Consider the following 12,108-nt stretch of genomic DNA (forward strand, 5'->3'; position numbering starts at 1 on the left):
ATTTAAAAATCTCTATTTGTAAACTAAAGTCTATAGCAACCATCACTTCCTGCCACCGAAAAACGACTTGTGTTTATTTTGAATAAAAATACAAATTTAGAAATCAACTTTTCCTATACTTTTTCTTGTCTGAAAAATATGGATGCTCTTGGAGTAAGAGCTGGTGCTAATCTAGAAAATGGTGGTCGCAACGAGATAAGGATAAACAACTCAGCCGGACGATGCATGCTAGAAAACTGGGTTGAAGAAGTAAGACAAAGTTTTACAATTATCTAGAATCTAAGTCACTAAGTCTAAAGTTATAGATCTAGTAAAATAGACTTATAGAGATCTAGATCTATTAGTATTATCATCTACTACTACTGAGTACTAGTCTAGTTCTAGATCTATCTATATTAAAATGAGTATAGATTAGTAATTAGAAATAGATCTAGACCTACAATCTATCTAGATCTAGTAAATTACATTGATTCAATCAATATTGAACTTTAATTGAACACCGAACATGCAACTGTAACTTTTAAAACACTAGATCTAGATCTAGTTAAATTTAAATCTAGTTAGTAGTTACAATCGAGTATCTACTATACTATATGACTATATATGATCACAGATTAGATCTAGAATAATCGGTAAAACTTTACAAGTTTACATCGAAGGTCTACATATATAATATCTAGTCTACTACAGATGATCTACTAAGTTAATCTACTATAACTTTTAGACTTATTAGTACTCTACTATGTCTATGATCTACTCCAGTTACAATTAATTATTTTGATTATCTTTAATTAGTTTAATGTCTTTAATAATATTTTACCATGTAAAAGTGCCAAAAGCCATTTTCATTTAGATCTAGTTATCTTTTAATTGAATGTAGATCAAGATCTACCGTTTTATCCTTGGCTTTGGTCTTAGAGTGTGATGTTTCTCCATGTCAGATATCCTATGCAAAAGTTTCTAGCGAAACAGGTTAACTGGCACATCAAAACAATTAACATTACTAGGTTATTATGGTGAACCTATAGTGTAACAATCTCAAAAAGTTATCTTAAGATTTTATAATCATGAAAGCCTATCTGAAAAAAAAAAACACAACTGGAATAACAACAATAATAATGATAAAGACAAACAAAAAAAAATAATCTTTTTTTTATACCAACAAAGCTTATCTAAGGGAAAGAACTCTGCACTTACAATTTTATCTCTCAGTAATGTAGACATTATTTCTCTTCTTTTATATCAAACCAAATAATTAATTACCAATTATTAATTCTTTAAATTGATTCTACATATTTTTTTAGGTAAAATAAATAATTGTTTAAAGTTTTAACTTGATCTGACAAAGAATGTGGGGGAAATAAAGTGTACAAAACTTTTATAAGACAGACAGACAAGAGTGAGTTGCTATAAGCTTTGTAAAATAAAACAATCAGGGTGTAAGGATTTACTAATGAAATTTGTAGAAACCTAAAAATAAAATTGAAAAAAAGTGCTTTTTATATGTTTTAACCTTAAAACATATATTATAATAGTCATATTGATTATAGGATTTCTGAGCTTAAGAATACAAAAAAAAAAAAAAAAAAAAAAACTAGACTTGAATGAGGAAAAAAACAGTTTACTATCACAAGTAAATATCCAGTTATCAAGACCTCATTGGTAAAATCCTTTAGCTTTCAAATGATCCAGGGCAGAAGACTGAAATATTACTTACAAATATAACATAATATAATAAAATACTAAAAAAAAACCTCAAAATTAAATACAAGCATTTCCTTTTCCATATGCTAGGACAAACTTTTTAAAGACATAAACATTCATACAACCCTACTCACCTAGAAAAAAACAATCAGCATAGTATAATTCTCTTAATTAACTTGAATAAATAGACAGAACTTTCAATATGTGCAGAATGCATTAATAATTTTTTAAAGATTATCTGTTGGTTATAACCATGAACAGGAGGCTTTCTTTAACTTTCCATGCACATTTGATTCAAATAATTAAATTAGGTTCCAAATATATTAGCAAATTTAATCATGCTTATAAGGAGGTTATTTATTATTTTCAGCGTGCTAACATTGATCGTGATCCACCTCTTGACAGGGAATACAACTTGAAAGAAAGAGCAATATTTTTAAGATCTGGACACAAAGGCATTCTCACAGTTGATGACAAGGCTAGAGCAGAAAATCTAACAACAGTTAGAGCCACTTACACTCTACCACAAGTTGATAAAACAAGGCATGTTGGTAAGGGATTTCTTCAAATTTATTTATTTTTTAGAAAGAGTAGAATAAGAAATCTTGTTAGGCACTGATTAGAATTGTTTTCTTCCATGCAATCCTAAGCAATGTACCTAAACATTCTGAAAGTCTGTAATGTAACTGTGCATTATAACCGACAACAAGGCAAGTGTTGTTAGGGAGAACACATTATTATATGGAATGTCTATTTATTATGTAACACACAGTGTTTCACAGTAGGGTTAGTGTGCAAAAATGTACACACATAGTAATATGCTACATGCTCTTCTTGGCATCTGTCCCTTCCTTCCTACTTTTTGTCCGGACTTAAAGACCCCAGGAACAGCAAGTAAAAAAATATTATTTGATTTGTGTTAGGGCAAAGAAATTGTGAACACGTAATATTTACAACAGATTTTTATTAAATTATTAAATTTTTACTATCTTTATGTGAATAGACTTTGTTTGTAATGACTTAACTGTATAAATTTAGAGAGTAGCCCTTGAGCGATTACAGGCACGACATGGCCTAAATTGTGCCGATGTTCCAAAAACCAAAAATACAAATAAATACAACTTTAATTAGTATTCATGTCAAAGCCTTGTCTTCAATAGTACAGTGTAGCCTTACTCTACATAAATGTGATAAGTATATTCCTTTTTTTTTTCACTACATAGTGAATAAAGAAAATTACATTTTATTAACGGGACTTGAAAGTAGTTAGTGCTAGCATTAAAATTATTACTTATTTAGAAATATTGATAAATAAAATTTTAAGTTATCTTAAGTTTTTAATTATATTGTGCAATTATATTAGTAAAATTAAACTTTATTCTCTGAAAATTAGATTAGTATAGTCAAAAGGACCTCATTCCAAGTCTCTAATCTGCATTGCATATATTGAGCTTTTTAAAATATAATAGGCTGTCCTAGTCGAAGATTAATGAAGAGTGCAGTATTTCCAGTGGTACACTGCCACTATGTTTTGCCACATTTTTAATATATGCTATACAAGATAGATCTAGTCCAGTTCTGCATTATTTATTTTATTCATACATTCATTTGTTTTAGGGAGTTATTTCTAGCCTACAGGCAACTAACTTATTGCTAAGAAAATTGTTAAATGCCTTTTTCTTCGTTTAATTGATATTTGTCCTAGAGAGGTTTTAATTAATTATTTGATATTTTATAATGTAGTTCACTTTGGATATCATATTATTTTAATTAATTTTAAAATTACATGTATTAATTACTTTTGAAAATTCAGCTTCTGAAGATGCCCCATGATTTAGTTGATCAATAAAAATAATAAAGTGCAATTTGATTTTAAAAAAAACTTCTTACTAAAAAAAAGTTTTAAGTGTTATGTACAGAAATTAATAGAATTGTTATTTCTCTTTTTGCTTTAGGTCTGCGAAAAGAACTTATGGAACAAGCATTTACAAAACTTGCTTGGTAATTGTACTTAATTTAATATTAAATGTTACATATTATTAGTTGTTAAGCAATCTTCAATACAAACTACTACTGAAATTCATAACAACACACTTTTATGTCCAAAGGAAAGTTTATGTTAAAAAAAAAAAGAATATTTTTCATCTGTTGAAGCTGAGCATTATAAATATCTTAACTATGGAACAGTCTGCCTACACAACACTGTCAAATCATCTGTAAACCAGCTCTAAATCAAGAACAAAATGTGGAAATAGGCCAAATAACATTCTCTTTCCAAATGTATATAGTCCACACAAACACACTTGTAGATATATGGTATTTACACACAAAAAAATGAAATATCTAATTACATATCTTTTACCTGTCTCCCTTTATTTTGGGTTGTTTAGCAATCTGAAATGATTAGCTTTATAAATATGCCAATTATATATCATATATTAAACTAGTTTAACTGTAACAAGTCCTAAAGAGTTTGTTTAAACAGCAAGGAATTCTTTTTGAATGATTTGTTCTATTCAGACATGGGTTTTAATAAAAAGGACTAAACCTGCAAAAAAACTAAAAATCATTGTTGAGTGTAGGCCATCTTCATCCTTTAAGTGAACGTTTCAAGATTGTAGATTTTAAAAACACTAAAGAAATGTAAACATTAAATGTAATAAACATCTTCATTTATGTCATGTATGAACTTTTCTAGTGAGGAGATATTGCAAGAAAAAAATAAGCAGGAAGACACTGACAGAGGGGAACCAATGTGTTCCATTTTTATGCAAGACTACACAAGAGATTTCCCCAAAACTGTTTTAGAAGATACAAAGGTAAAGCAAAATAATTTTTTTTTTATTTTGTTCTTTAACCCTTTTTTTTTTAAATATTTTTTTTTACTGTTGGGTTGTAAATAGTATATTTTAAAATGTATAAGAATTGTATAATGCAAGTAGGCCAATTAGGATTGTTATGAAATATATAAATGGTTATTATTTATTATCATCTATCAATGATTGGATATGTTCCTTGCATGCTTATTGATATTAAATTTGTTCTTTGTTACATGTGTTTTCAGGACCATGATTATGTCAATGAACAACCAATAACTTTCTGGTCAGAGCATAAAGACAAGATGCATGTATGTATTTTTTTTTCAAGTAGCTAAAATTGTCATGTCCTTTTTTTTTTGCACACTTGTATGCATATATCTCAGTCAATCAATATATTTCATTATTCCCATTCCAGGGTATCACACAAACTAAAACAAGAGATTCTGCTTTTAGAAAAAATGATGCCTTCAGTAAACCAATCAGTGAATATTGGAATCAAGCAAAACCTGGTGAAATAGACAAATATCCTATGATGTGATAAGGCAATATCTGTTTGTTTAACAAATTTACTAAAGACTTTTGTAGTTGTTTACATGCATAAAATTATTTCAGTTTAACAACAGGAAAGATAAAGTTACAATGTGATAATCTATACGAATAACAATTATTAAAGAATAAATTGTTGAATGAAAAATGCCTATCCAATGTTCACTTAAATAATTTTTTTTCATGTAAATAAATTTATCATTGTTTTGTGGACCTGATTGTACAAGTCATATAATGCAGGGGTGGGCAACCTTTTTCTATTGAGGGCCGCATTTAAAATGTTTGGGGACTGGCGAGCCGCATAAATTATTTTTTTTTACTCCCAATTGAGGAATTACAACAACAGTTAGCTATTTCTTGAACTAACTTTACGAATATTTTTTAAAATTTTGTTATTGTCTTTTTACATCACAACATTTCACCACAAATGTACAATTGTATTTAATGTGTATTTAATTTACATCCGTACATAATGTTATGTAGCTGTAGAACTAACTTAGTAGTTGTTTTGTTCTTGCGACTGCTATCAAATTACAGTCAGTGAGCATCGACCTGTTCTAACACTTCATAATTTTCAAACAAACAAAATAAAGAGTGTTCACAGATGAATCAGGTTCCGAATAATGTGACAGCTTCGCAGCAAAGTTTTCTTAAGTATGGAAATACAGCTTCTGGCAGTCATGAAACTTCTGTGGAAGAACTCACTGGAATTACTCTTTCAGGTCATAATTTGCTTGGACTTATGTCATCTGGAGCTAAATCAGCTTCTGCATTAAATGGCTAGCTGATGTTATTGAAAACTAGTTCCAAGATCTTGACGTCTTAAAATTTGCTTTCAAATTCCACAATCAAGGAATCCAAATAAGTCATAATATCATCCATTTCACTAGAAATAGTTTCACCATTCAGCTAAGGAAAATGATAAGACCCGATTTCACTCGCTGCTTCAAGAATTGGAATAACTTTGTTTGAAAAGATTTAAGATGCAGATACATTTCATTTGCAAAGAAAACATTGCAATGTATGCAATGATAAACATGAAGTCTGTCTTCAACTCTTCATTATAAATATTAGTAACAAAGTCACAGTCAATGTCCTTCAATGAACCTAACTATTTCTTCCTTGAGATTCCATATTCTTCTAGACCAGCGGCTACTACTATGTTACCGAACATCGGAATGTTTTGTTTCAAATCTTCAAGTACTTCTCGGAACTGCCAGTCATGGCCGGCAGATAATTGGAGGCCCTTGGCAAAGTGAATTTGGTGGCCTCAAATAAAATAAAATAAAAAAGCGACAACAGTAAAATTATTCAATTTATTAAAATCCTATTGTACTTCAACAATAACATTGAGGACAAGTATTGCTATTTCTTCTCTAAAATAATAAGAAGGAAGTCAGTGCAAGGCCCTCACCAATTGGTGACCCAAAGCACTTTGTCTATGCCTAAGGCTGGCCTTGTGCCAATAATAAGGTCATTGAGAAATCAATTCCAACAATATATTTGATATTCAATGCTTTATTTTTATTAAAAAGCCTGTTTTTCTTAGTCAAAGCACGAGCTCCATTAGTTGTTATACTAGCCATCTTGTAAAAGCCGACCAGACACTTTCAACACAGTTTTTGATAGAATTGAATAAATACTGGCTTGTGTTTGTCTTAGACTGAATGTTTCGAAATATTGCCATTAAGAATAATCTTCGTTTACTTTAAACTTTTTAGAATGACGTTTAAAGACAATGTTTCTTTAGCCTCTTCATAATAAGTTATAAGAATCAGAAGTTTCAACTATTTCTAGATCTATAACCCCTGATATAATGTGATGCATTTGTAACATCTTGAGCTATTATTTTAGCTGTATAAAGGATGAAAAAGTAACATCAAAATAATGTGATAATTTGTGTATTACTTTATCTAGTTGAACAATCCTTTTTCACATAAAAAATAGGTTAACTCTAATACAGGAACAAAGGAACTTAAGATTGAAATTTCAGTTTTGACTTGTTTATTAACACCAATTAAAAATAAAATGTCGAAATGGTTACAGGTTGATGATTGCATGATGAAATGATTAAGTTGTGAGACTTAAAAAAAAAACAATCTGTACAGGTAAAAGAAGATTACTGCCTTGATCTACCTCCGCCTCCTTCTGTCATCACGCTTTGATCTGAAAAAAAAAATAAAAAAATTAATGTCTTTATTTCTGAGAAAAAAGGTTGGCAGTGACAGTGGGTTTATTTATATACATGACAAAAAATAAAAGGATATTTTTTTATTAAAATCTCAAAATGAAAAGACACTTGTTTCACATCAAAATGCTTTACCACCACAACTCTATAACTCTACTTCAAAATTACATGCCCAACAGTTTTAATATTTATAATATAAATCAGAGGCAGCCTTAACAATGCGTGGGGGTACTATGACCTATCTGTTTTCCTGTAGTTTTTATGCATTTTTTTAGTTCATAAGCGTGTAGTGAAGAGTCCAGGCTGAAAACGTATTTTAGGCTCTATTTTATTTACACTAACATAAAACTGTTTAAATCCCTGCCCTGCCCAAGTTAACAGAATTTCAAAATGGTATCTTAATAGGACATTCAATAAGTTTTTTATCTCTATGTACTGTATAGCCTAAAAGGGGTGACAATGTGGAGTAAACTAATTATGTGACAAACCAAATGGAAGGAGATGAGATGGAAACTGCATGACTGTTTGATTTGGGGATAAGACATAGTGACATAAGATATAGTAGCAGGAAAATTGTGTGATTAAAAAAAACAACAATAATGGACTCACTCAGTAAAAGTGAAAAGATAAGGGGAAAAAAATGAATGATGTGGATAAATGCACAGGGAGGTGGGACAAAATAAGTTAGAAACTGCTGAGCAAACCTTGCTATTATATACAAATGTTAACATTTTCTTATGAAATAAACAACTAGCACTTTTAAAAATTATAGAACTCATGTTTCTTCAAGGAAAAAAAGGTTTTTATCTGGTTTCTTGGATTTTAAATGAACTTTTCCCTATAAATAGCACTATTTGCAGCTTATTGTTTCTCTTAAACATAATCAGACACACAGGCCATAGTGCTTATTCTAAAAAAAGCTAAAGGTGTACCTGTCTTTTCTAGGACCTCTGACAAAAGCCCAATCAACATTTATTTTTTGTCCAAGAATTTCTTTGCCATTGAGAGCCTCCATTGCAGCCTGAGCTTCTTTGAATGTTTCATATTCAATAAGGGCGTACCCCTTGGGGAAAAAAAAAAAGTCAACATACAGACAGTGATAAGCAATAATGAGTTTTCAGTAGCAGGCCCACAAACTAAGATTATATGTTAACAGTGAGCAGGATAAGTAGAGTGGAAAAAAAAAAGTAAAGTTTCCCTTTCAGACCTTGAAGTCCTAAGGTACAGTAATAATAATTAATAGACAAATTGCTTGAAAACCTTATTTTAAAAAAAGCATTTTTAAATAACATAAAGAAAGCCAAAAAAAAAGGTAATTACTTTGAGAAAACCAGTTCTTCTATCAAGATTCAGATGCAGGTTCTTAATTTCACCATACTCTCCAAATTTTTCATAAATATCATCCTCTTGTGATTCTTCATGAACACCAGTTACAAAGAGAATCCAACCTTCAACGGCTGTAACAAACATGGGAGAAGGAAAAAATTAACAGAGCCTCTGCTATAAAAAAAAAAATACTTTGTAAACAGTACATATTCCACCTTGTTTACTGACCACTTTACTTGCCCTTTGGGAAGGCAAATCTTGAAAACTTTTTCCAAATGACTTTGGAATTTAACTTTTGGAATAGCAATTAAGTGTTTCACACTTTTACTTGTTAAAAACAGTTTATTTCCACCATTTTTGTGCACTCTGAAGTGTGAAATATTTTTTTATGTAAAAAGTAAACCCATTATTTATCCACTACATTGCAAAGGGAAACCACTTATTATCATACTTATTTATATTAAGCCTTAGTGTCTATAGTCCAAATTAATTTCTATTACAATAATGTGGCTCAAACTGTAGCTATAGCCCATTAACTTTATTTCATAATACCCTATCACAGTGATACAGTTGTGCATTAGTTACATCTTGCTTGTTTTACTGCAAATTTACTGCACTACATGTAATTTTTCTGTGGTTGAATGGTGTAGAAATGCACCAATACTTAAAAAGGTGTGATGGTGCAATTTGAGGAATCATGACAGTAAGATAACAGAAATTACAATGATTATAATTTTGGAATATTCTAGTTGTCTTTTATAATTAAGCAATATTCTAGATTTCTTTTTTAAAATGTTGGCAGTCAAACAGGGAGCAGTTTACGATAAATCACATTGTAGTTATCACACACTATAAGATCCAAACAAATTTTTAACAGGCAAACAATTATTTGTAGAGCATATACAACTCTACAATAGTTCAAGACAATTTAAAAAAAAAAAATACCTACATCTCTGAGGTCCAGGGCCTTCTGAATCATCATGGTCAACTTCCATAGCCTCATAATGATCAACACCACTACGTGTTGGACCCTCTGTAAGTTAAGACAAATTATCTATTAGCATGCAAAACTATATATATATTCCATTTTTATACTGTAATAACTTAAGGGAGGCAACTCAACGAGGCACATCAATGTTTACTTATAAGACATCACAAATACATGTAGAAAAACATGTCTTCATCACAACATCTTTATCTAGCCTTTCTACTTGGGCGGAAATCGTTTGTCTCCTAATGTCAACATCCTTTTCTAGTCTGGTTACTAGAAGTGCACACCTCTGCACTAGCCTGGATGGAGGTGCGCATGGCAGAGTCATAACAATACATTACATTAAAAAAATATCTCTATATATAATTCTCTTCTTCCCTCAACAGTTTAAACGAGTAGTAAGGAGTAAAGGAAAGATCACTCTGCGGATAGTCCACAAGAAAATAAGGGGGGGGGGGAGAACACGTAGTCACAAAATAGCAGGGCAAGACTCTTTTTTTTTAATTTCTACCTCACGTTAAAAAAAAAAAGGGGGGGGGAGGGGAGTTATCAACTCTGTAGTAACTATTGAAGCGACAGAGCACGCTCAAGAGTTTGGACACAACGGAAAGATCACTCTTTTATTTTTGCAACTCGGACGGAGGGAGTTATCCTAGGTAATTTAAGAGTGAAAAAAAAAAAAGACAATTTTCGTCTGTATATTTCAGGAGATTGGTACGAGTTTTCAAAAGATTTTAATAATTTCCAGATATTTCCAGGACTTTTTTTTTATATTTTGCAATTTCAGGAGATTTCCAGGACCTCCTGTTAAATCAACAGGAGGCCGCAGGAAATCTGTTATAAGTTATAAAATGGTTTAATTTAATAATTTATACACCTAAAATTAGCGCGGGTCGTATAAAAGTGCTGGGCCCACTGCGGTCGCATAGGTTGCAGTGGCCTAAGGTTGGCCCTGCAAAATAGCGGCGTATGCTACGCCGCCAGTCGACTAGTATTTTATAATGTTAATTTTTCAAGAAATGTTGTTAATTAATGAGAATAAAGGTGCAATACCTCCACCAAATCCTCTTCCTTTGCGCTTTTTAGCCTTTTCTTTTAACTTCTGTAAGCCTTCTGAAAAAAATATATATTAGATTTAGAAACTTAATCACCATGAAAAATTATAAAAAATTAATTGTTTTCAAATTCTGGTAAGCAACTTTTCATATAATTCTGGTTTATAGTTTTCAAATTAAAATAATCCAGTGCTAGACTTTTTCCAATGCTTAAAACTCGTTTCCTTTAAAATTATTTTCCACGCTCCAACGGAACTATTCATTTTAGTCATTTGTATTTCACTACATTATTAAGCTTCAAAAATGTTTTCATTTGTGATAAGAAAATGTTATATTTGGTATAGAATCAAAGGGAAATGCATGCTTTTTTTATATAAGACAAAGTAAAGTTTATAAAATGAAACATTAATTAAATTTAATGAGGTCAAATAAAAAATATGGTATCGACAATTAGATCTAGGAGAGAAAGAGGTAAACATAATCATAATCTAAATTTAAATCTCAGACAGCTATAGATCTAGATTTTTTTCTATCTAGATTAATCTAGAATCTAGATAAAGACTACAGATAGTTACAGTACAGTACCAGTCAAGTAAAGTAGAATAGTAGAATCATAAGAATCTAGATCTAGAATTCTAGAGTCTAGATAATGAAAAATTGAAACTTAAAAATTGCACCGGCATGGCTTAAAACTTAGGGGTCTACTTAGCTCTATAGTGCCATGCACTGTGACCTGTCACTGTGTCACGACTCAACTCTCACAAAGTGACACAGTCAGTGCACACCATTCACTTTCACTGATTCACTATCACGGTGTCGGTGCAGTTTAGTTTCAACTATTTCCCTATTCTACACTTCAATGGAATGCTTAGAAAATTAGGCTAGACCTAGAAAACACATAGATATAGATTCTAAATATTGCAAATTTATTAAGTTTGGGATTATGGTCATTGTTTTTTAACATACGATCGCCTTCTTCGTCAATCTCAAATTCTTCTTCATCTTCCTTCGTTACTTGCAACACATCGGCCATTTTCTCAACGTATTTATCAAAAGCATACGATTCCGTATTTTAAATCCTGCAGCAAAGCTGGAAACATAATATTATATTATGGATACCTCTCTTATTGGCTAAAAAAAAAAAATAATTTTTAAAAAATATAAATCTAGAAATAGAATCTAGATCTACGTGTCTATATGACTGAGATGATAGTTTACAATATCTAATGTAAACTAAACCATAACTTACAAATAGAAAAACAAAACCTAATAAAAAATATTTTCTTATATTATTTTCTTCCCTAGTGCCATTAGAGAATGGAATGGGTTAATTGCCTGAACCAGCCAGAAAAATCAACAACTTAATCAGGGGCGGACTCGGTATCAAAATCGGCCCGGGCATTACCATATAAACCGGCCCACAAATGGGATGTCATATATTTTCGGTGGGGGGGGGGGATTTTTACCCCACTCCGCAAT

At 30.8% G+C, this 12,108-nt stretch overlaps 2 protein-coding genes across 2 annotated transcripts; one reads left to right on the forward strand and one right to left on the reverse strand.

Annotated features, from left to right (window-relative positions):
* Positions 1 to 23: 23 nt before the first annotated feature.
* On the forward strand, positions 24 to 5,223 carry LOC106060044 (sperm-associated antigen 8-like). Its single transcript, XM_013217781.2, has 6 exons — positions 24 to 249; positions 2,075 to 2,255; positions 3,660 to 3,705; positions 4,403 to 4,523; positions 4,769 to 4,831; positions 4,939 to 5,223. The coding sequence occupies exons 1-6, from the start codon at positions 139 to 141 to the stop codon at positions 5,059 to 5,061; spliced, it is 645 nt and encodes a 214-aa protein (XP_013073235.2). The 5' UTR covers positions 24 to 138; the 3' UTR covers positions 5,062 to 5,223.
* A 1,833-nt stretch (positions 5,224 to 7,056) lies between these two features.
* LOC106060043 (RNA-binding protein 8A-like) lies at positions 7,057 to 11,721 on the reverse strand. The gene is made up of 6 exons (XM_056029679.1): positions 11,596 to 11,721; positions 10,628 to 10,687; positions 9,533 to 9,616; positions 8,578 to 8,714; positions 8,190 to 8,320; positions 7,057 to 7,235 (listed from the first exon to the last, which is right to left on the reverse strand). Exons 1-6 carry the CDS (start codon positions 11,660 to 11,662, stop codon positions 7,202 to 7,204), a joined length of 513 nt encoding a protein of 170 aa, XP_055885654.1. The 5' UTR covers positions 11,663 to 11,721; the 3' UTR covers positions 7,057 to 7,201.
* Between the last annotated feature and the right edge of the window lie 387 nt (positions 11,722 to 12,108).

Source organism: Biomphalaria glabrata, chromosome 1 (genome assembly GCF_947242115.1).
Source record: "Biomphalaria glabrata chromosome 1, xgBioGlab47.1, whole genome shotgun sequence".
NCBI classification, from domain to species: Eukaryota; Metazoa; Mollusca; class Gastropoda; family Planorbidae; genus Biomphalaria; species Biomphalaria glabrata.